Genomic DNA, 24,405 nt, shown 5'->3' with positions numbered 1-24,405 from the left:
GACAATAATACCCTTCATAATCAACATAAAAAGACCAGTACACTGGTCAACTAACGAATGACTAACAAACTCCGTTAGCAGGGACTTGATTGATTTCAAACTAACAACCACAGGGACTTGATTGGTCAAATTAGAAAAATAGGGACTCGTGGTTCCATTTGGTGTTAACCACATGGACTTAAATTGTAGTTTACTATATATTTTAAGAATACACCATTTAAGGATCAGGTGAAGTTGTCAATTTACAATATTTTCTAAACAACATCGGTATGAGTACCTTATTTATTTTTTATTGTTTTCTCAACTTGGCGTATTTTAGTAATATAATATAAAGTTCAATAATTTCGTATATAGCGTTACAACATGCTTATTTGTGTCTACGATTTGATAACATTTTGTTCTAAGTGATTTTTTATAATTATTTCGACATGGCAGTATATATGCTATAACGAGTGTCAGGACAATAATGATAACATAACTAATATGGCCGATTTAATAAACTAAATGTCAGTACCATACCGCTGCTTTAATAAACTTAACTAATACCGTAACGAACTGATACCAACCGAATGTTTGCGCAATGTGTGAAAAGTCCCACTAGTTCTATATTCATATACTAGATTATTAGACCCGTGTACTACACGGGTTTAAGGATATAAAATTATAACTTATTTAATTTTATGTTGTCTTAAAAAATTTATATAAGTGGATTTTTTACCATAGATGACGCACGAGTTGGTCATGCGTAAAAACCGATTCTTTTAGAAACAAACCAACTTTACATAGTAATTGTTTTGTACTTTTATTTATCGTCATGGCAAAACATAGGACCATAGGAAATTGTCTTCTTTTCAATACGTATCCTTCTGTTTGGCAGTATTAAACGAAATCTAGGGATAAACATTTAAGTGCCAGTATTACTTCCGGATAATATGAGTGCCTCAATAACCTGATCACCCAATGATAGGACCTGTGGTAGAGTTCCATTACATAAACTATTCTTTCGATCAATATAACTCTATTTAGGACATCCGGTGAGTATAGACTTGCATCAAAATTATTATGAAGATACTCTATCCTTAAACCCGTGTATTACACGAGTCTAATAACATTAAAAGTTTTTTTTAAAGCATGGAAGTAAACCGGTTTTCAAGTATCGGACTAACCTATTCTTTACCATTTTTATTATTATAATATAAAATAATAATTTATTTAATAGATGTTTTAAACATATAGTAAAAAATCATTTTAAAGAATAAGAATGTGTTGTCACATTAACATTATTTGAAATTGTTTATTATAAGTAGAATTGTTACTAATAACTAATTATATATTTAGTAGATGATCAATATTTAAGTAGACAATAAAAACATTTATTAGTATTAAGTTGTTAAGGAATTTTCATTGTTTTGTATTAATTAATTAATATTAATAATAATAATAATATTAGTGAATTGAAGGATATAATAATGCCATGTGGCATTATGTAAACTCTTTTATTAGTATGAGAATGCCATGTGGCATTAAGTAGACCCTTTTATTAGTATTAGATGGGATAAGGTTGAAACTTAAAAGAAGTGAAACACAACAATAACAGGATCCAGATGAAAACAAACAAAATCCCACAAATCCTTGGTATAGTAACTAGAGGTGCACAAAAACCCAGTACCAGAAACCGGACTCCAAAAAAAACCCGAAACCGTTATTCTGTACCCGGGTATCGTATACCTCTAACCGAACTCGACCCTACCCGTAGGGTATGGATAAGGTATACATTTTGAGCTCAATACCCGTAACAAAAACCGTACCTGATTTATACCCGAAAATACCCGGAACAGATCGTACCCTATATCCGAACTCGATTATACTCTATACCCGATACCGGTTTTTTTAATACCGGATAGAATACCAGAATTTTTTAGGTATATTTTATGTTTACTTTGCAACTTTTATATTTAAGTTTTTAAAAATGCATATTATAAAACAAATAATTTTTATTTGAGTGAATTTATGTTATTGTAATTTGTTTTTAATTACTTTTACAAATTACAAACCAAATGTAATTTCTAAACACATTTATTTTTATGTAAAATAAAAAATACATATTTTTTAAAATCAGGTAATCACACCCGGATTCATACCCGGTTATACCGGAACCTGATTATATCCTACTCGAGTATATAGGGTAGGATTTTTCTCTTCAATACCCGTACCCGAACCCTACCCGGTAGGGATGGGCCGATGGCAATGAGTCGGTTTGGGTAAGGTATTGGTAATCCCATACCCATACCCGGTTGTAAAATCGTGTCCCATACCCGGTCCAATACTCGTCCGGTAATTACGTGTCGGGTATCGGATATACCCATTAGTTTGTTAAAGATATACTTTGGGCCGGATTTCCAAATACATTTTTTTAGTATTATAATTGTTATATAATTTTATTTATACAACAACTATTATCAACAAAAAATGTACATTACATACATATAAGTTGCAATACTTGGTATATACTTCACAACATATAAAATATAAGTAGTTTTATCAAATACATATACAAAAAGACAATTTATTTTTTCACATTATAAATATACTAAAATAAATCACTAATAGACAAAGGTTAATAAAAAAATAAATATAAATTAAAAAATTTTGGGTATATGATCGGGTCTATAGTTCGGGTAAACGGGTATGTGATTTCGGATAATCGGGTAGGGTGTCACCTAATCCCATACCCGACTCATACCCGTGAAATTTTTTAAAACTAATCCCATATCCGGCCCAATACCCGTCGGGTATCGGATATACCTGTCCCATTTATGTCGAGTTTAGGGTATACCCGTCGAGCTCTGGTATTTTTGCTAGCCCTACTACCCGGTTTCTCTTAATACCCGATTTTCCAACACCCAATCATACACGAAACTGGTATTAACAAGAACCCGATTTGTGCACCTGACTAATAGTAACCAGAAAAAGCCCAATGGGCTACACATAAACCAAAGCCTGCAAATCAACGGCTGAGATTCACACTCACCATTCTAACCATTCGATGCGTCTGGTTTTATAAACACACTCTACAAAACCCTAATTTCTTGTCCACCCTAACAGACATCACTTGGTCGCCGGTGCCGCATCCATTAGGTATGCATCCGTAAACTCAACTATCATCTTACTTCCTCATCACATAATCTTATTAATTGTTGTTAGTTTTTCGATCACATAAACAAATTTATATGTTAAACATTAAATTAGGGTAGTTTTGATTTTGTATGTTCTTCATGAAATAAGTTTGTTGAGAAGAATTGCTGGTTTAAAAGCTGTGTGATTTGTTAGTTTAAAAGTGTTTATGTTTAATATTTTATTTGTGTGAGTAGATATAAGAAATGGCTGAAGTTGCAAAGGGAGGACAGATTGTTCCAGAGTCAGTTTTGAAGAAACAGAAAAGAAATGAAGAGTGGGCCCTTGCAAAGAAGCAAGAGACTGAGGAGTTGAAGAAGAAGAATGCAGCCAACAGGAAGTTGATCTTCAACAGGGCTAAGCAGTACAGCAAGGAGTATGAAGCTCAGGTATTTTATTTTTCATTTGTTTGTGTGTTTTAAATGTATGTTTTCTGTTGGTTTGGTTTGGTTTTTTTAGTTGTTTGATATGTATTGGTTTGTGTTTGAATGAAGGACAAAGAGTTGATTCAGCTCAAGCGTGAGGCGAGATTGAAAGGTGGATTTTATGTTAACCCTGAGGCCAAGATGCTTTTCATCATTCGTATTAGAGGGTAATTTTTGTTTTTATTTTTTTTACAGTTTTGTAATTATGATCATTGTCACATTAGTTGTGATCCTTTCCCTGTTATAAAAGTAGTTTAATTTCTGTTTTATTTTGAATTGTTTAGTATTAATGCCATGGACCCGAAGTCGAAGAAGATATTGCAGCTTTTGCGTTTGAGACAGGTGATTTGCTATGAGTTTTTGTTTTTCTTTTTGTTTCTTGTGCTTGTTGAACATTATTTTGTGTGTTACTTGTGATTTTTAGTCGTTGTCTTGAATGAATGTTTATTATGAAAGGATCTGGCTACAACAGCTGCTTATAATGTTTGGTTAAAGTTGATTCACATGTCGTTTATGATGTGTCATTTTCAACCAATGTTTTCAGAACCGGACAGGACGTCGAACCGGTCTTCTTTCCGGTTCAATGGTCCGACTGGTTGGACCGGACGTAAGAACCGGAAGGTATCGTAAATATTACAGAAATTAATAGGGTTAAATCTGAAAAAAATTATAAAAAACTGGTCCAACCCTTCCAAAAACTGGTCCGACCGGCGGGTTTCCCGGTCCAACTGCCGGGTCGCCGGTTCAACTCCGGTTCAATGCATTTCCGGCCCGATACCATCACCCGGACCGGCTCAACCTCCGGTTCCTGGTCTGACCGGTCGGTCCGGTCCGGGTCTGAAAACACTGTTTTCAACTTTGTTGTACGCTTATACCCAGTCTTGAAACAATCAAATCTTAAGCGCAATATCTAGTATGTTTGTTGATACACTGTTGACATATCATTACTTTTTTAGTTAAAAGACATTGTAACAGCATAACTGGCCACATTTTGTTTTATAGACATATTTTAAGTTTTTAACCGTGCTTTATATACTGTTTTTATTATCATCATCCAGATCTTCAATGGTGTCTTCTTGAAAGTCAACAAAGCCACATTGAACATGCTACACAGGGTTGAGCCATATGTTACATATGGGTATGCATTTTCACACTCGCAATAGTCTCGGTATTGGTTTTCTTTTTCGTGCTTAGCATTAAGAATTTGATCTTTTACAGTTATCCCAACCTGAAGAGTGTCAAGGAATTGATTTACAAGAGAGGATATGGAAAGCTCAACAAGCAAAGAATCCCTTTAACCGACAACTCAATTGTCGAACAGGTTTGTGTTTCGGTTCTGTTTGGTTAAATGCTATTCAACTCCCAGCAAAACAACAGTAAATGAGTTGTTTTCCGGCATAACAGGGACTTGGGAAATTCGGCATCATCTGTGTTGAAGATCTTATTCACGAGATCTTAACTGCCGGTCCTCACTTCAAGGAAGCCAACAACTTCCTTTGGCCGTTCAAGTTGAAGGCACCTTTGGGTGGTCTTAAGAAGAAAAGAAACCATTATGTTGAAGGTGGAGATGCTGGCAACCGTGAAGATTTCATCAACGAGCTGATCAGGAGAATGAATTAGAATGATGATGAGGGGATTGAGATCTCGTGTTTTCAACTTTAGTTTCTATAGATTGTTTACTTGTCTTTCTATTTTTGAGAGCCGGATACTTTATTTTTCAAATGTCACCTTATTCAGAATGTTTCTTTTTTTGACTTGCAATATTGTTATGCTGCCTTTTATCTTAATATTGAACATTTTGTTATGCTAAAACAAATTGTAATGGTCTATAGTTGGTTGCTGGTGCTTGGTTGTGTTTAATTTTTTTTAAATAGCAACTTCAAGGTTTTTTAAGATAAATACATCACAACCTGTAGAGTGGCGTGTGTTTTATAACAAAGCATCTTAGTAGATTATTTCATAACCTGTAGAGTGGCGTGTGTTTGAAAAAGCCATCAAATTCTTTGTCTATGGTTTTGTTTTTTTGTCATTGGTTGGTGATTCATGAGATTTTTCGCTAAAACCTTGTTCAACATGATGCATCATTAGGGTGGTGCAGCACCAAACAACCCATCATTAAGTGACCATTCAAACCAAAATTCCACCCCAAATCTCATTCAAAACCATTTGCAGTGGTGTTCCATTTGATACCGAAGATGACCCTTATGTCCTTAGTTCATCTAATGACGTGCATTATGTATCCGATTTAGAACTTCATCAATCAGTCTAGAGGTGCAAAAGAAACCGGTTCCAGAACTGAAACCAGTTCCTAAACTGAAACCAAGTCACACCAAAAACCAGTTTGTGAAACCGTACGTTTGATATTGGTTGAGAACTCCGATGAAGGCAGTTAAAACCAAACCGATCCATTTCCTCTTGGAAACTGCTTTCAAAAGCAGAATTGGTTTGGGCAAAAACCGGTAGACTTGTGTTGACGAAAACCATTTGGACTAAAAAACCAGGTTGTGTATCTCTGTCTGACAATTAAAAAGTTTTACCTGATGGTTTTGATGCATAACTATAAGACCATGGGGTATGGTGGGGCTTGGGTTGGGGCATTGGTTGACACGTGTAATGGGAGCCCCCCGCCCCCCCCCCCCCCCCACTCAAACCCACGCCCATGGGGTATGGTGGGGCTTGGGTTGGGGGGCATGAGTTTGGTTTGACCATTGAGAGCCTGCCATGTCACTTACTAGCCCGCCCCACGCCCGGCTTCAAACCCACGCCAATGGGGGCCACGCCCAAAACCCACGCCCAACCCAAGCCCCCGGGGTGGTGGCTTGGGCGTTTTCAACCAACCCATGCCCCAACCCAAGCCCCATACCCCATGGCTTAAAGCCATTCATAAAATAATCTATTACAACATTGTATCAAATTTATAAAGTGGACATACCTTGTAACACTTTTAATGCACCATTTTAAAACATTACTTTCAAAATCCATTACCCGAAAAGCGTTTTGACATAACGTCCAAACGTGGGTATTGCAGATCATCGCATGGGCACTTTTCTTTGACCCTGCTAAGGGACACAACCTCTTGACATGTGGTTTTTCTATGTATCGTTCTAATAAAAAAATATATTCAAATCTTTAAAAATACGGCAAGACCTGTATAAGTCAAGAAAACATAAACTTATGGATTTTTGGTATAGTTTTTTAAGGGTATTGGTTTACAAATATTTGAATTTAAAAAGTTAAGTGAAAATTATTTTGTTTTCACATACCTTTATAAACCTACAGAAAACAAAAAAAAGGTAAATATTGATTTCATGTTAACATTATAACTAACATTCGTTGTATGTGAGTATATGTTTTCAATTGACCAACGAAATGCTTAATTAAAATACAAATATGACGTATGTAAATGTTGTTCAAAGGGTGAAGTTTTCTAAGACAACGTTATGTTATGAACGGATGTTAGCTATGGCTAACTGTATGAGTATATGTTATGTTATGATGACGTTAGCGATAGTTAACGATATGAACGAACTTAACGTTAGAGATGACTAACCGTATGAGCATATGTTATAGGGCAGTGCTTTCATGGCTTGCCAATGGCTCGACATCCAGGTTACAAGTTAAAGGAGATTCGTGACGACTAACGACATGGAGTGATGATGTCACTCACATGATAATCTGATCTTAATGTCATAGTATGGAAAGTAGTCACCTGAATGTTTGACTTATAATGCATCTTAAATTATGTTTATTTAAAGTTGCGAATCCTTGCATTTATTATGTTTTATGCAAAGTTATGTATACTGAAAGTACTATGTTTTATGCTAAGTTTCAAATATGTTTTATGAAATTTGAACTCTTCATGATAGCTGACTTTTAATATGCATATGAATGCTTTGAGGGTAGGCGAAGGCAAGTTTGGCTTGAAGGCAATGTTGTAAAACTCGCTAGTCGCTAGTCTGCCGGTGAGGTGGGGAATAACGATTAGTATACACCAAATAGATGTGTATACCTTAAATATAGTAACACTAACTAAAGCTATATACGTGTGTATAATTCCGTTGAAAACCTCCAAAATAATAAGTTCATTTAATATGATAGGTGATCTAGGATCAAATAAAAAACTTAAAAGTAGTTCAAAAAGAAAATGGAAGATAATGCTGTAGTATGCAATGGGAATTGGGATTAATGATGCTGTAGGTATTGGGGTAGGGATTAATGGAAAATGGGCTTAATTATACATTTTTTTGGCCAAATTTTAAGTAACTTTATTGGGCTGACTAGTCCGACTTGGGACTTGGGTCAACTAGCACTGGCTTGGACCGACTAGCGATCAATAGACGTATTAGTTGAAATTTAATCAGCAGGAGGCCGATCATCAATTAATCATTGAATAGTCATGATTTTTACAACACTTTTTGAAGGTGAAGGCAACCTTACTTAGAGACTCACATCCATTTGTTATTAGACCTTTATGGCTCTTTGAGGATTTTCCAATTGACTTGGATATTATGTTTTGTTCTTCTTAAACTTTTTCGTTGTATATAATGAATTTTCCAATGTAAAAATTATGTTGAAATGTATTAATTCAACAGATGAAACCTCAGGTTTAGGGTGATTCATACATAAAGTTGGTCATATCTTATACAAGATTAACCTTTTTAAACAAGTTATGTTTGAATGTTATGAATTAGACCTCAGAATAAAAAAATGATATTAGGGTATTTTAAGCAAATTGTGACTTATGAATGATGAATGCATGTGGGGTTATATTAAGGAAGGAGATGGAATCTCTCTGCTACATCTAGTGAGATCTAAATCATACTAGTCCAGTTGTATTCAATTTAATCATTTTGTTACAGGTTCAATAGTTTATTTATTAAAAAAAACTGCTGATAACATAGTAATTTGTATCTTTAAAATATCTTCATATACTCTAAACAAATTATTCTTTTTAATCATTTTATGTTTAATTAGTATCAAATGCCAATGATCTCTGGATCAAGTGTTGGAAGTTTGCATTTCTCTTGAAAGATGTAAGTTCAACTCCGACTTGGTGCAGAGTGAGGCACTGGTGGACAATGATAGGAGACTTAAGGAAACTTGGGTTCGATCCTTGAGCCAAACGGGGTTTACCGGCAATTTCATCACCGTGCCTACGGACGGGTGGGTTATCGGGTTTCCCCGAAATTGGTTGTGGACTCGGGTTACTCTCGGAGTACTCTGTTTGATCTAGTGGGTGCCTTAAGAGTGCTTGAGATTGATTCTGTTAACCGTAAAAAAAAGTATCAAATCTGTTTTGCTTATACTATGTAAAAAATCGAGCATTTTAAAGATTAAAGAAGAAAAAACATAGATAGAGACAAATATTAAATCAAGCATCTATACTATATTATAATCCATGAGGGAGGGACATTTTAAGATACCCAAAAAATAAGAACTTTTCCCCCTCTTTATTTATAGAAAGACCCTTAAAATGAGGGTAGTTTGGTCTTTTAAGCATTATTTATTTTTTAGCCCCTAAAATTATTACACTTAAATCCCTAAGGTTTTAACAAAATTATAGATAATTAGTTACAATTCACCTCTCCATAACAAACTTATAATTTTTTTTTACGTATCTTGACATATCTTATAAACTATACTGTTTAAAAAAAATCCAAAGATAGCATGACGACCTACACATTTTTGTCGACGTTTCGGTAGTTGTCTTGTTCAATATCGACGCACAGATTAAAAGGTACAAGTCGATTATGCGTTAATGTACAAGTAATTAATACTTGTGATCTAATGTGCCTAATCTACAAAAATGGGCCCCATCTATGCAAACAAAAACAAAAGAAATTAAAAGTACCGTAACATAAAATGAAAATATTGTGTGTCACATTTTATTTTATTATATCTTACAAAAACTTAAAACTAACCGCAACAAACTTCCAAAATAAAGCGGTGACAAATCTAAAATTAAACCCTAATTCACTTCTATAGTTACTACTACAAATATAGCAGGACACTCCTATATCTATTGCTAAACAAAGTTAAAAAAAAAATGAATCCAGTTCTGAATTCAATTGTTGCGAAATGTCAGTTTTATTATATCGCAGCAGTGAATATTTTTTTTTCTTTTATTTACTTTTATGTGAATGTTAACTTATTTGATTTTTCAGATTCAGTTGCATGATGAACATGTCAATTTAAACAACACATTTGTCGAACAAGATTCTAAGGTATTGATTTGCTGATTTTAAGTATTATTTTTGCGTGTATCTTTCATATTAACATGTTCGTTATGTTATTATATGTGTGTTTTATTGCAGGATGATGGTGATAAAAGTATTGATATTATTTTTTATGGTGCAATGTTTAATCCATACAAGTCTAATTTTCAATGTGAATTTAGTGAAGATGTAATTTTAAGGTTTATTTAATCTTTTTTTAACTTTTGTATTCAATTTTTGTCATTTTTAGGGATCGGAAGTTTGAGACTCAAAGTAAGAGATCCAAGAGACTCTCTTAATGAAAATGGAGTGAGGTTATTAATTTAGACGATTCTGAGGACAATGACAAAGAAGAGGAATTAGAAGATACTGTCGATTCAAGCACAAACCAGAAAACCCGATTAAAAATACGTCAAGTGTCAATTCAGAAACGGACAAATTTCCTGCAGTCTAATATGAAATTTATCAAGTGTTTTTATATATATTTTTTTCATTTTCAGTTGTTATGTTTGACTTAGACGTATGAATAAAGTTTATTTTATATTTGAACTTTATCTTTGGTGTTAATATAATGCAGCTATTAACCATATTAATAAAGTTCAAAATAAAGTTAATATCCTATAAGTCAACTGAACTTATATAAGTTAATATCCTAAAGTTGCAATAAATAGATATTGTAGTTAGATATAGTAAAGCTGAAACTATAAAATATTGCAGTTATTCTTGAATGTTAATCTAATAATTTGCATTTTTTAATTAAAAAGTAATAAAGTAATAAACTTTAAAGCTAAACTAAAAAACTGAACTTACTATGATATAAAGTTAATAAAAAAATAATTATTTCATTAACATTTTTATAACAAGTAATATAAATAAAATACTTCAGAAATTTAGAATCTTTACTAGATAAAAAAAATTCTAAACTGGGTTGCAAATTTTTAGGAATTATAAGTTAAACTATATTGTTATAGATAATATTAGTCAGTTCTAAAATGATCATTTACCAACTTGACTAGATACATAGTAGTAGATTGTGTTGCATATTTTTAGGGATTATTAGTTAAAAGTAGACTCATATAGATAAGATTAGTTAGGAACTAAAAATTTGAACTTAGTATGATATAAAGTTAATAAAGATAAAAACTCTTATCATTCTATTTTTTATAAAAACAGTTATTGAAATCTTATAAAAATATACATTTTTTATATTTGTAAAAAAAACCGAAATTTAACAATTTAAGTTAAAGCTCTAAAACGTACTTACGAGTCAAATACTATTCTTTATTTTTATAAAAACGAAAATTTTAAACTTAAAGTTTATTGGGTGGGTACTATGTGGATATTTAGAAAAAGTTATGAACTTTAAAGAATAAAATTATACTTTATAATTTAACCAATAAAATAAACAAACTTTACAATTATAACAACTTATCTTTTATTTTTTGTCTTTTGATTATTAATTTTTATACAAAAAAAAACAATATTTTTTGTCTTTTGATTATTAATTTTTATAAAATAACAAAACTTTTACATATGTGTAAACTTATGACGTATATCCACCACAATAATGTTATCATAAATATTATACGAATAAGAAAACTACCAGAAACGAGTGTCGCAATGCAAAATATCGCCCCCGCCGTATCTCGCAGGCACCCTGCTAGTTTTAAATATTAATGAAGAAAAAACATAGATAGAGACAAATATTTGGGAGAAAAGGCGTTGAATTTGAGGTGGATAACATGGGAATGTTTCCATTCCATTCCCTTTTTCTATTTTTATAACTTGTCTTCCCCATATTTATGCTAAAATATTTTACAAAAATGATCTCCATTAAAAATTTAAGAAATAATCATCGTGATTTATCATTTATCAAGAGTTTGGATCTAGTTATTAAGTATTAACTAGTATTATGCCAATCACTGTAAGTGACCATAAACATTGAAAAAGCTCCTAACGAATAAATAAACAAGGAAAAAATAACATCAGACGACGAAAAGTAGACGTAAAATTATTGAATCGTGCACGTACGTTACGGCGTGTTAAAGCGAAGAAATTAGACCGAAACATAAAACATAGAATAGAACAACTAAGTCGATATAGGACCCAATGGCGTTGCGACGTGTTGGTTCAGTTCTCTTTGTGCATGAAGGAAAACAATATAAACATACCTGTCACCGCAGACAGTGCAGAGGAGAATCCAGTGAGAGAAGACGACATGGAGTTCGACATCTTTGTCAAGGTGATCTGGTTCCTCCTTAGAGTGCTAACTGATGATGGGGACTTAGAAACCGAAAAGGGTATCGGTTAGGAGAGGAGGTTTCGTGATGATGTTATGGCTAATGGGGTGGTGTAATTGTGTAACTGAGTAACCCCATAACCTCCACATAACTCTCCTTATATAAGCACCCAGGAGGAAACCCTAATTAGTTAATAAGGGTAATATGGTCCATCAACAATTACCAACTAATTATCTTAATAGGTTCTAATATATTTTGATCTTTATAATGTAAATGATTATGATGGCTATAGATTAAATATTAATACGTAATATATTTAATCTTACATTCTCCCACTTAGCCGAGTAATCATTTACTATGAGTATTAGATAAGCCTGATCAGGAGTTAACACTCATTTTAGCCTTAAACAAGTACTATAGCAGAAAAATACAGCCGTTGAATCATTATGCGACTCAGGACCCCCATTAATCATACTATAGCCTTAATTTAAAACCTAATCATCATGATCAAAATACACGTAAGCCCTTTGTTTGATTTGTAACTATATTTGTCTATATGCCATTATGCTAGCTTGACATATTCTTAGAGACATACAAAACCAAACGGATGAGGAAAAATTAACTAATACTTAGACATTCATAGTACGATATGCAATTGCGCATGGCCATTAATTAATACCCGTCTATGAGCTCTCTTAATAAGACTTATGGGTAATAGCCCTTCAGTTATAGGATCCTTAAGCATATCATGAATGTATTCGATACAAAACTTAGTTTCCTCAATTCGTTCATAAACGAATAATTAATTGCGTATCGAAACTTAATGCAGCACCTATTGAACTGCTACTGTTCAAGGAGTTATGGTAGCTGACTTTATCACACTAATTCTTCAAAACATTAATTATATGGAGTTAATAAACTTATGAGTCCACTGATAAATTTCCAACAACATTTAGTGACTATGTTATGTCGTTATAACTTAGGTTGTTAATATCAGTGCATTATGACTCCTCCATAAAATAGGTTTTGTCTGCTGACATAAAGATATACCCGAAATTACATTTTATCATCTTTGAATATCTCAAAGGTAGAGTAATAAACCGGTTTTAATTCTCACTTCTTCTTTAAATTGTAGTCTCTCGTTTCTTTTTAAGATATTGTAATACTCCATTAGATGCTACACATTAATCTAGACATATCTAGTGTGTTGCAATGTGAGTAATATCTAAACGAGTATAGACTTGAACTTACATAAGGCTTCCAATTAATGAAGCGTAACTAAATAATCTCATTTATCCTATTATCCTCTTAAGGAGAGCAGTATTGTTTGTTACATATGTAAGGACCCATTTAATGTTAAACTTATGGAACGAAACTAATATCCCATTTGGTCTATCTCAGTACGTTATGATATCTATTACATAAGAGACATCTCTGAGATCTATTATATCAAAGTTTGTGTTAACAATGCTTTGACTTATGTAACATATACTTGTCAAGAGAATATCGTCTATATAGACAAGTTTATCTTAGTTGCTCCCACTCATCTTGAGGTAGGTTCATTAATCCACCTGATTCTTGATGAAAATAATTACGTTAGCTTTTCATCACATTATGATGTTTGCATTAACCCATACATGGATATTATTGGCTTACAAATAAAATGTTCTTTAACCTTCAGTTTAAAACTTTAGGTTGTTATCTAATGAACATGTAAATGTGTCAGCCATTGTTAGGGAAAATTCTTTTAATGTTCATCTAATATAGCTTTAAACTATTATAATCTACTAGAACAGTGATGATCCTCAAAGAAAACTTTGATAATTTATCTCTTCCTAAGTATGACCTTTGACAATCAATCATGCTTCTTAGTGTCTTAACGCTTATATTAGGATTTGATTTATTTATGAACACTCTTAGGTAATTCAATCAAAACCCAAACGTTACACGAACACATAAAATCAGTTTTACTAGAAAACTGTTTTATTCCATTTAGAAGATTGACTGACACTAATAGCTTAATTAGAAGAGATTGGATCAGTAAACATTTCCAAAATCCATTTCAACTTCATTAGGGAGGTTACGTAATCATCAAAGTTAGTAGGTTTTTAAACCTAGATGACCTCCTGAGTTGATTATTGGGTTTTAAAAGTTTCAGCTTTATGGATTAGCTCTTGGTTTGGTTGCTATCATTTTCATTCTAAGTTTTGTAAGAGTTGGTGCAGTAAGGTGTACAAGAGGTGTAATCGGAGTTAAATTCGGAGTGAAATTTAATGACACTCTTCCCCCCGCCTCTTGTATTCCTTGCAAATCATGATAAGGACTTTGACTGCTCCCACTAACCTTGGAAATCTTTAGGAAATCTTTAGGAACTCAGCATGCTTATGGTCAATATTTAACGACCAACAAATTCTAATAGAGAGAACAAATTAATGACGTTAGTCGTTGTGATCTCTCTTGTTGAGGATTACGTTAGTTTAGGTAAGAAATCTAAGTGTGCCCACAATTAAGCAACAATGAAACTTTTGTAAGAGTAGCATTAGATTTTAAGGAGACAAGTATTGATGGAACAGTGTCGTGATGGAGCGGTATCTTGTACAAGAGGTGTAAATTTAGGTAATGTAAAATTTTCACTCCCCCACCTCTTGCAACTATTGCAAGTTATTATTAAGACACTTAATGCTCCCACTGATCTTTAATATCTCTAGAATGCTACAAGAGAAGTGTCAATGAGCTACGTGACGTGGGAACCTATCACATATATGTTAGACTTTATTTGATTTCTTTAATGTCCAGATATCAGAAGAAACTTTAGGGACATATCTAATAAAATCTTATTAAGTATATATATGAATAGATTTATTCTAAGATCGTGTACCATATGCGACAAAATTTAGATACAAGTTGATAGTCTGTTAAATGATAAATGAATTATGTCTGAATATTCCATTTGGAATAAGTTCCACGAATGTCAATGAATGACTGATGATGGACCCATACTTATTCCTTAAGCCAAGTAATATTTAGGGCTTTAACATCATGATTTAAAATCACTTAAAATGAGATTAGATGGAAAAATCATCCTCATTAACCATGTCATGATTTCTCATGAATTTTGGTTCTAATGGATGAAATTTATAACTCTCATTTTCCTTTTGTCAAATTTTCATTAGCATGATGGCAAAAGTTGTGAAAAAGTAAGGTATCATCTAGTTTCATCTTAGTAATGTTTCAATCCAGATATTTAGAACAAATAAGATGAGAGTTTAAGGTAAGTGTGACTTTATGTTGACTATGCAAACCTCACAATCTTCATAACATTGCTTAATTATGATACTATATTCTGATTAATCTTCAGAACATATAAAGTATCGAAGAACGTTGTTGGAAGATTGTTCATTATGGTTCTTATAGTCTTAACATTTAATTTTGTCACTAACTCTCATGTTAGTTATTTGTCAAGTTCTGGTAAGGAAACGTATGGAACTAGAGTCAACTAATCATGTGTTAATTGGAATATTAAAATTATCAGACTTAAATATCATTAGTAAGTTACTATCTAATTAATTTATCCAACTGTTCTTTAGAATAATGGATAGTCTCGTTGCTTATGCCTAGTCTAATGACATAATTATGCAGTGAGATTTTCCCTTGAAGAACCTTAACGTTGGGATTAGCACTTGTAATTTGTCTATGGACCTTAGGACAATCCTCTCTTAAGGTTTTAGTGGTTGTAAGGTGAATAACATCTTATTTTCCAGTTTCAAACATTTATTTCTATGTACATATGTTGCTTATCAACACACTCGTTATACTTTGGTATTTTTGAGTGTTATAGCTGATTTATAAGGCATCAAATTGTACAAGTGAAAATCTTAGTATGTAATGTACTGGAAAAATGTACTTATTTTCATGCGTAAGCCCTTAACTTTATGGGTCATGGTATTGTACATTATAATGTATTCACATATACCACTTAACCTTATAATTTATAATTTTAAATGAAGACATGCACCTTAGGAGTTCTTGTGATTATTCCACAATTATAGATTAGTCTTAGGAAAAACTTAATCTGGAATAACTTTAGTGATAGCAATTATGTTAGAGAGTTCTTGATTATCATAAGAGACATCATGTTCGATTTATCCTAATCATCATGCTCTACTTTTCTTCTGTAGTGCTTTATCAGAAGAGAGCAATAGAATTATCGTGTCTTAAGAGATAATCAAAGATTTAATTTTAAGAGCTAATTCTTATAGAAACTTTAAATAAAGCAAAACATTTTAGATTCAAGAATTAGAGTGGATTAGATATAGACTTATAGAAGAAAATTATAGTGAGTAAAATAATGGGTACTAAGAATAAGGCAGACGAAAAGATCATAAAAAATTAATTGAGGATCATTAATATAAGGATCATTATGTGAAGAGGTTGTGATATGTCTATTACTAACATCAAAATAATAGACTACTTAAAGTTCTACTTAAACGAAGACAAAACAGCTTTGGCCAGAAGTGTAATCATTTAAGCATATGTGCAAAGTGGTTGTAACAAATCAGCTTTGGCCAGAAATTGAGACAATCACTTTAGTTATGCACTTGTTGAGTATGCCATCTATGAATGAATTAAATCAGCTTTGGCCAGAAATTAAGACATTCATGCTTATGATGCACACACAACATAGCTTTCGTAATACTTGGATGATAAGTAGATGCATCAAGTCAGCTTTGGCCAGAAATGATACATCAGAAGCTCATTCAAGTAAAGCCATTTTGGTTTTGTAAAACATTATTTGATCCTCATAAATTAACTAAGTTTTCTTTAGTTCACATTTAAACAGCTTAAAATAATGAGGTTTCGAGTCGCAACCACGGTCTCGAGTAATGACGTTATGGTTGCGAGTCGCAACTACGGTCTCGAGTAATGACGTTATGGTTGCGAGTCGCAACTACGGTCTCGAGTAATGACGTTATGGTTGCGAGTCGCAACTACGGACTCGAGTAATGACGTTATGGTTGCGAGTCGCAACTACGGACTCGAGTAATGACGTTATGGTTGCGAGTCGCAACTACGGACTCGAGTAATGACGTTATGGTTGCGAGTCGCAACTACAGACTCGAGTAATGACGTTATGGTTGCGAGTCGCAACTACGGACTCGAGTAACAACCTGATGATCTCGAAAATTCCTGTTACAGCTGTTAATTGTGATATCATAACCGAAAATTCGAAATTAAGGGATTATGGGATATTATTTCCTGTTTTAAAGTGATCTAATTTTATCAACATATTTCGAAAATAATAACTGTTTATCTAATAACAGTTTCGAATAAAAATTAAAAGATAAAATTAGATCAAACATGGAAAAAACACCCATTAATCCTAAATCATTCCAAAACATAACAGAATACTTCGAATTTTCTCAAGAACATGATGAACCCTAAAACATAAAACATAAATTCTGGAACCCGAAACCTGAATTTTATTAGTTTTTTTCTAAATAGATTTCGGTTAAAAAACGTAATCCAGTTAATTCGGTGAACAAATAATTAATCTTTTCCCCGAAAACAGAGATCTCGAGTCGATCTCCATGACTCGAAATCGGCTGTTATGTTCATAAGGTTTCAAAAAATTCCGTTTTCCAAGTTTCAATCCCAGAATTATGGATACGAAAACAGAACTGACTAATCAACATATGCTCTGATACCACATGTTGGTTCAGTTCTGTTTGTGCATGAAGGAAAACAATATAAACATACCTGTCACCGCAGACAGTGCAGAGGAGAATCCAGTGAGAGAAGACGACATGGAGTTCGACATCTTTGTCAAGGTGATCTGGTTCCTCCTTAGGGTGCTAACTGATGATGGGGACTTAGAAACCGAAAAGGGTATCGGTTAGGAGAGGAGGTTTCGTGATGATGTTATAGCTAATGGGGTGGTGTAATTGTGTAACTGAGTAACCCCATAACCTCCACATAACTCTCCTTATATAAGCACCCAGGAGGAAACCCTAATTAGTTAATAAGGGTAATATGGTCCATCAACAATTACCAACTAATTATCTTAATAGGTTCTAATATATTTTGATCTTTATAATGTAAATGATTATGATGGCTATAGATTAAATATTAATACGTAATATATTTAATCTTACACGACGAACCTGTCAAACGGGAAAAAATAGACGCGTTGCGATGGGCCTCTCAAACGGGGAAAAATAGACGAAAAAATGTTGAACCCCACACACACGTTGATACGTGTTAACTCGCAAAATTTATAACGAAAGCCCATCAGCGTTGCTCAGCGCATTTGACTTTATACTTCTTCAATACATTAATAACTCAAGCAATTATAAAATACCTTTAGTTAATACAATTGCCAATAAAACAAATAAGAAATTGAATTGGTAGGGGTCATTTAGTATGATAATTTTCAACACCCCTCAATTCAATTTCCAAAAACATCAAACATGTTAAGCAATTTGTACATTTTCTCATTTTGATTTATTAACAAACTTTTTTGTAAAAACATATGCATGTTGATTACTTGAATTAACACCTACAGTTTTAATACAACCAGTTGATATCTTTACTCTTAAAAAGAAAACATTTATTTCAAAGTGCTTAGTCTAGTACTGTCATTAAATACAGGATTAGCAACAATTGAAATTGCTACACAATTAGACCATGTGTAGTGGTTAGCTCAATAATGCCCCCATCATGGGGCGTTTCTGTCATGTGGCAGTCCAGTCAGCATGTGGGCATTATTGGGCATTATTGCAAAAGTGCCGTAGTGAGAATAATGCCTAATAACGCCCATGCAATCATTACACAATTATTTATTTTTTTAAATTTAAAACATAAAATTCTTCACTAATTTAAAAAAAATTACACTACTTGAAATAAAAAAAACGGAAAAAAACAAAATAAAAAAAAACGGAAATAAAAAAAATAAAGTTAAAAAAAAGGATGATGATCTAGTGTCCATATTTTTCCCGAATTTTTGGCGATGCATTTGCGCAAGGATCAACGCGTCGCCTTAGAGGTGGTTGATGGGTTTGGACAAAAACTCAATGTCCTTTTCCATTTGCCTCGCCTCTTGCATCTCGTTAAACTTTTTGGTTTCGGCGACGCGTTCTTTCATAGTCTCCAAACGTTGGTGGCCGAGGTCTCGAATGTCTTGGAGACGACGGTTCATCTCCTCGAAATCTTCCTTCAATTCGAGATCGGAAGACGACTCCACCGTTTTTTCCCGGTTCGCTTATCCTTTCTTCTACCGGGCGGTCGGGCCAACTCTTCTTCAAGTTGCTCGTCAACGTCCACAACCTCATTTAGATCGACATTGCAGGCATCGGAAGTCGGTGTTTCAGGGTCAACGAAGGATGATGTTTTTGACCGTTTAGCTCGACGTCTACTACTCGACGTCATGGTCATTACGCCCACCCACTTTGGACTTTTTCGTAGTAGATCACAACACTTATAGTACGGGAAAGGGCATTTCGTTCTCTCGTACTCTTCCAAAGCCTTCGTTAAAACCCCGACGTCACCTTCTCCGCTCGGGCGATTATCGTAGTTACGTTGATACACTTCTTGGAAGGAGTGACACTTGTTGTTGATGTCGGTCCATTTGCTAGAAATGGAATCTTTGTTACGATGCTCGCCCTTACCCCACGTGCTATAAAAGAGTGCACGAACTCTATTCCAAAATTTTGGGCCCTTTTGAAAGTTTGCTACAAATTGAAATATAAAGACGTACGTTAAAAATAAAACAAAATAGACGAAAAAAATAAGTAAAAAAAATATATAAAAGTTACCAATTTGGGGGTCCTCCGAAACCTCGAGTCGCGTACGTTAACATGTTCGGTTCCATGCTTTGAAGGTTAAAGGGTTGTTGCGGTGGGTTGTGTTCGGGTTCATGGGTCTTGAGGGGACACCAAATGGGGGTCGGAATGGATGCATCTTTTTATAAATTGTAGAAGTAGTAGAGAGAACAAGTGGGTTTTTTTTTTATAAAAAATGATGAACAAGTGGGTAATATATATAGTGTATTTATATTGGAATTAAAAAAAAATAAATAAACAAATGACCGTTGCCAACGGTCAATTCTCTTTTCCCAATTCAATTTTAGGCGTTTTTTGAAACACGTCGGGCCAATTTTTTTGTCGAAAAACGCCTCATCACGCCGGGGTGTAATGGATGGGGGGCGTTTTCGAGCGTTTTTTTTGAATTTTTTTTTTAAACAAATGCCCCATTACGGGCGGTCTTATCACAACAATGACACTGGAAGGTTTATGTTAACACTTTAGTTCACTCAAAACATTTATCAACCAAATTATTTAACATGTTGCAACACATATTGTGCGATACTCAACTTTTGCTATAGATTGTGATATAGTTGCCTTCATTATACTCTTATGAAACTACTGAGCTACCTAACAATATACAGAACCCAATTATGGATATTCTTGATTCTAAACACTTGCCCCAATCAGAGTTAGCACATGCTTTCAACTTAAAAGTTTTACTTTTATTAAAAAGTATACCTTTTAAATGAATTCTTTAATTATTTAAAAAGTCTCATAGTAATTAGTTGGTTTATGCATAAACTGACTTAAATAATGTACATCATTAAAAACTACATAAAAGTTACTCTATATTATATTTTTTCACTGTTTCTTCTTTTATTCCAACGTCAATCCCAATTGTGAGCCGGTAAGGTGATCGACGGGCATGTCGAGAAATTTCATATCTTCGCGTTTTTCTTTTAGAGATATCTTTTTATCGAACGACGCATGGATATTTTTCCTGATCTCGATCCTTTGTTGTTGGAGCAAATTAAATGTATCAATTTTGGTATTAAGATCTTCCAAGTGGTCGGAGTACAACCCTTTACCTGAGGCCGAACCCAATCTCGATCTTTGAGACCGCTTTTTTGACGTGTCTCTACTGGGTGGGCAGGAAGGAGAATCATCAAAATCATCCAGATTAAGATCAAACTCTTGATCACGAGCATCGGACTGAGCTTGGGACGAGGGTGTTTATAAATGTTTAATATGTAAATATTTTTTTAATATAAACTAGCCGTTTGGCAACGGCTACACTGAACCAGTCAACCAAAGCCCGTCATGTCACCCAGCCCCCCCGCCCCACACCAGGCACAATCCCCACGCCAAGCGGGCAACGCCATGCCCAACGCTTGGCCGGTGTGGTGTGGCCAGCGTTAAAGCCAATCCGCCGCCCCAACCCACGCCCCACACCCCATAGTCTTATGTTGACATGTCGTGTGTACTAAGAAAGTTTAGAAATGTTATTGACTTGAGAATTTGAGGATTAACTTGATTAATCATGACAAGATGATCCACGATCAAACCATGTATCGATCGTTTTGTTCCTGTTGCTTGGTTCAGTACTTCAGTTCGTTCAACTATTGGAACAATCAATCTACGACTAAATTATCTATCGACCACAATTCTTATATTATTTGCATCTTTAATCTTGATATTGTTTGACAACATCATACCCAACATGGCAGCATGGTCGATGCATGATTGGTGTTTTTATGATTTTCTAGACATGACTGTAAAAAAAATCGTTGAATACTAAGTTGTATTCGTAATTGATACCTTAGTCTATAGTAAGTTGTGACGAACCGAACTGATATTGGTCGAACATCAATACCGGTATTTGTTTTTTATTATTTTCGATCGATGTAATACACATATCTTTTGGTTGCTATATTCAGTGTGGTATTGTATCAAGCCGGACTGATACCACTTGAAAGCCTCGTGCGAAGCATGGGCAATCCCTCTAGTTATATTAAAATACTTGACATAAATAAGAGTTGTGGGGTGGTGTGGGGGGGGGGGGGGGTGTATTTAGTATCACCTTGCTAATTTTATTATGTGTCTTTTTGAAATTAAAGAATAACCAAATTAATGAAACGCTTTCAAAAGAAAATTTGCTACCCGTCTTAGGGGACTAGGGGTGGTTCACTAGTGATAGAATCTATCACTCTCAATGTCCAATAAAATTATGCCATGTCATCAACCAAATTTCCATCACTAGTGATAGAAATGTAGGAGGGGTGGAATCACTAGTGATGGAATTCTATCACTCCCATTTATTTTTAATTTTCATTTTAAAATTATAAATTTCACTAATTTTTTAATTTTTTATTTTAAATTAGAAATTAACAATAAAACACTAAAATTAAAAATTTCATTAAATTTAAAACATACTACTTCAATTTAACATACTAGAAACATACAATTAAAAAAAAAAAACCTACTCCTCATCCGAATCCGGAAACTCCAAACCTAGAGAACCTACTAGTTCGATTAAATCGAATCTCAACCGAAAGTGAGTTTCTTCGTTACGCAATTGTAAATGGATATCTTGTGGAACTTGAACTTGCGTAGGAGGATCCGGCACCCAATTCGGGGATATTGCACGCCCGTCGTGTTTGATCAGCATATTGTGCAATATGATACATGCATACACTATGCTATGAATTGATTTCTTGGTCATCGAACGAACCGGTCGGTGTAGTATACCCCATCTACCCTTTAAAACACCAAATGCCCTCTCAACATCTTTTCTTGCCGATTCTTGCAATTTTTTGAACGCCTTTTCTTTAGCCTCGACAGGAAATGAGGGAGCTTTCACAAAAACAGACCAAGACAGGTAGATACCATCCACAAGATAAAAGCCTCGTCTGTAATGTCGACCGTTAACATAGAAAGGAGAGGAAGGTGCGGTACCATCCGTTACGCTTTGTAACAACGGCGACGTGTGCAACACATTGATGTCGTTGTTTGAACCTGGAACACCGAAATACGAATGCCAAATCCATAAATCATTCGACGCCACCGCTTCTAGTATGATGGTTGGTCTTTTGATGTCTCCCCTCACATACGCCCCTCGCAACTCTCTTAGACAATTTTTCCACTCGATATGTGTACAATCGATGCTACCGAGCATCCCGGGAAAATGCCATCTAGCCTCGTGTGCGGCGTAAATACGTGAGATGTCGTGGCTCGTCGGTTTACGTAAAAACTCGTTAGCATACAACTTAATGACCGCATTGCAAAAAAATTGCAAACATTCACGTGAAGTTCTTTCAGACATAGCTAGGTATTCATCATATTGATCGGGTGGGTTACCTGTCGCTAGTTGGCGAATGGCGGACGTGCATTTTTGTATCGGCGTGAAACTTGGTTTGCCCCTCGCATCGTAACGTTCTTGAAACCATTCCTCGCTTGCTTCGATGTCTCCAACAATCTTTAAAAATAATTCTTTGGGTAAACAAAACCGATCTCTAAACGTTTCGGCATTGTATAGCGGGTTTTCCACAAAATAATCGTTCATCAAAACTTCGTTGGCACTTATACGATCACGGTCGACCATCTTCTTCTTTGGGCGGGACGACTCGGCATCAAGCTCGTTATACACCGACACAAAATAGTTTAGCGTGTCGTTGTCGGAAGACGACTCGGTATCGGTATCGCTAGACATCGGAAACGTCGAATCCGTAGGGAATTCCATTTGAGAAAGATACCCCGGCCAGAATCAAACGGCCAGAATCAAACGGCCGCCGATGCGCCGCCAGGTTATATTACTCTGTTTGAAGATTTCTTCCATCAGGGCAACTTCCGGTTGCTAGCGACCAATTTTATGGCCCACATTCTTCGATTTTATGGGTTCGATATCTCCCAGATGAGTCCTCCTGGGATGGTCCGAGTTCGACACTTCGAGTTCCTTTGTCGAGCTCATGATATTGAACCTACTGTGGAAAGGTTCCGGGTTTTCTATCAGCTCATTAGGAATATGGGATTCTATTCTTTTGCCAGTCGAGGTGCAGCAAAGAAGATACTCCTGAATCCTCCCAAGAGTTTCCATGACTGGAAACCAAAGTTCTTTTATAATTGCGAGGAGGTTATCCCGATCGCCATGACCTTTCGCGCCTGGTCTGAGCTGATATTGAAGGAAGATCTGCCAATTCCAAAGCATGAGAATTGATATCAACAGCTTACTCCTACCCTAAACCGGGTGTTTGGTGAGAATGTTCTGGTGGCGGCGGGCATGAGTGATCAATGGGCGCCGGATAGCAAGGATGTTCCGGTTCTGAAGCTTAATGACCAAGGTTAGTCACTTCATTCCTTTTGACTTTAATTTCCTTTGTAGCCTGTTTTTAATCGTGTACCTGCGCGTGCAGAAGTGCAACTGTACCAAGCCGCCTTCTCAACCTTTGGAGGGTTAATGGGCGCGCGTCCATTTAGAGCGGGGGAGGAATATTGGTACGACCAGATCAAGGGTTACTTCATGTAGCCGGTTGCTGATGCTTTTGCCGATCCA

The 24,405-nt window shown here is 34.7% G+C and overlaps 1 protein-coding gene across 1 annotated transcript; it reads left to right on the top strand.

Moving 5' to 3' along the window:
* The first annotated feature begins 2,982 nt into the window (after positions 1–2,982).
* Positions 2,983–5,386, top strand: LOC110885974 (60S ribosomal protein L7-4). The gene is made up of 7 exons (XM_022133720.2): positions 2,983–3,138; positions 3,372–3,563; positions 3,669–3,766; positions 3,884–3,941; positions 4,658–4,737; positions 4,818–4,920; positions 5,004–5,386. The coding sequence occupies exons 2-7, from the start codon at positions 3,381–3,383 to the stop codon at positions 5,217–5,219; spliced, it is 738 nt and encodes a 245-aa protein (XP_021989412.1). The 5' UTR covers positions 2,983–3,138; positions 3,372–3,380; the 3' UTR covers positions 5,220–5,386.
* The last annotated feature ends 19,019 nt before the right edge of the window (positions 5,387–24,405 follow it).

The sequence above is a fragment of the Helianthus annuus genome, chromosome 10 (assembly GCF_002127325.2).
Source record: "Helianthus annuus cultivar XRQ/B chromosome 10, HanXRQr2.0-SUNRISE, whole genome shotgun sequence".
NCBI lineage: Eukaryota > Viridiplantae > Streptophyta > Magnoliopsida > Asterales > Asteraceae > Helianthus > Helianthus annuus.
The sequence above is the reverse complement of the archived record's forward strand: the minus strand, read 5'-3'. Positions and strand labels throughout refer to the sequence as shown.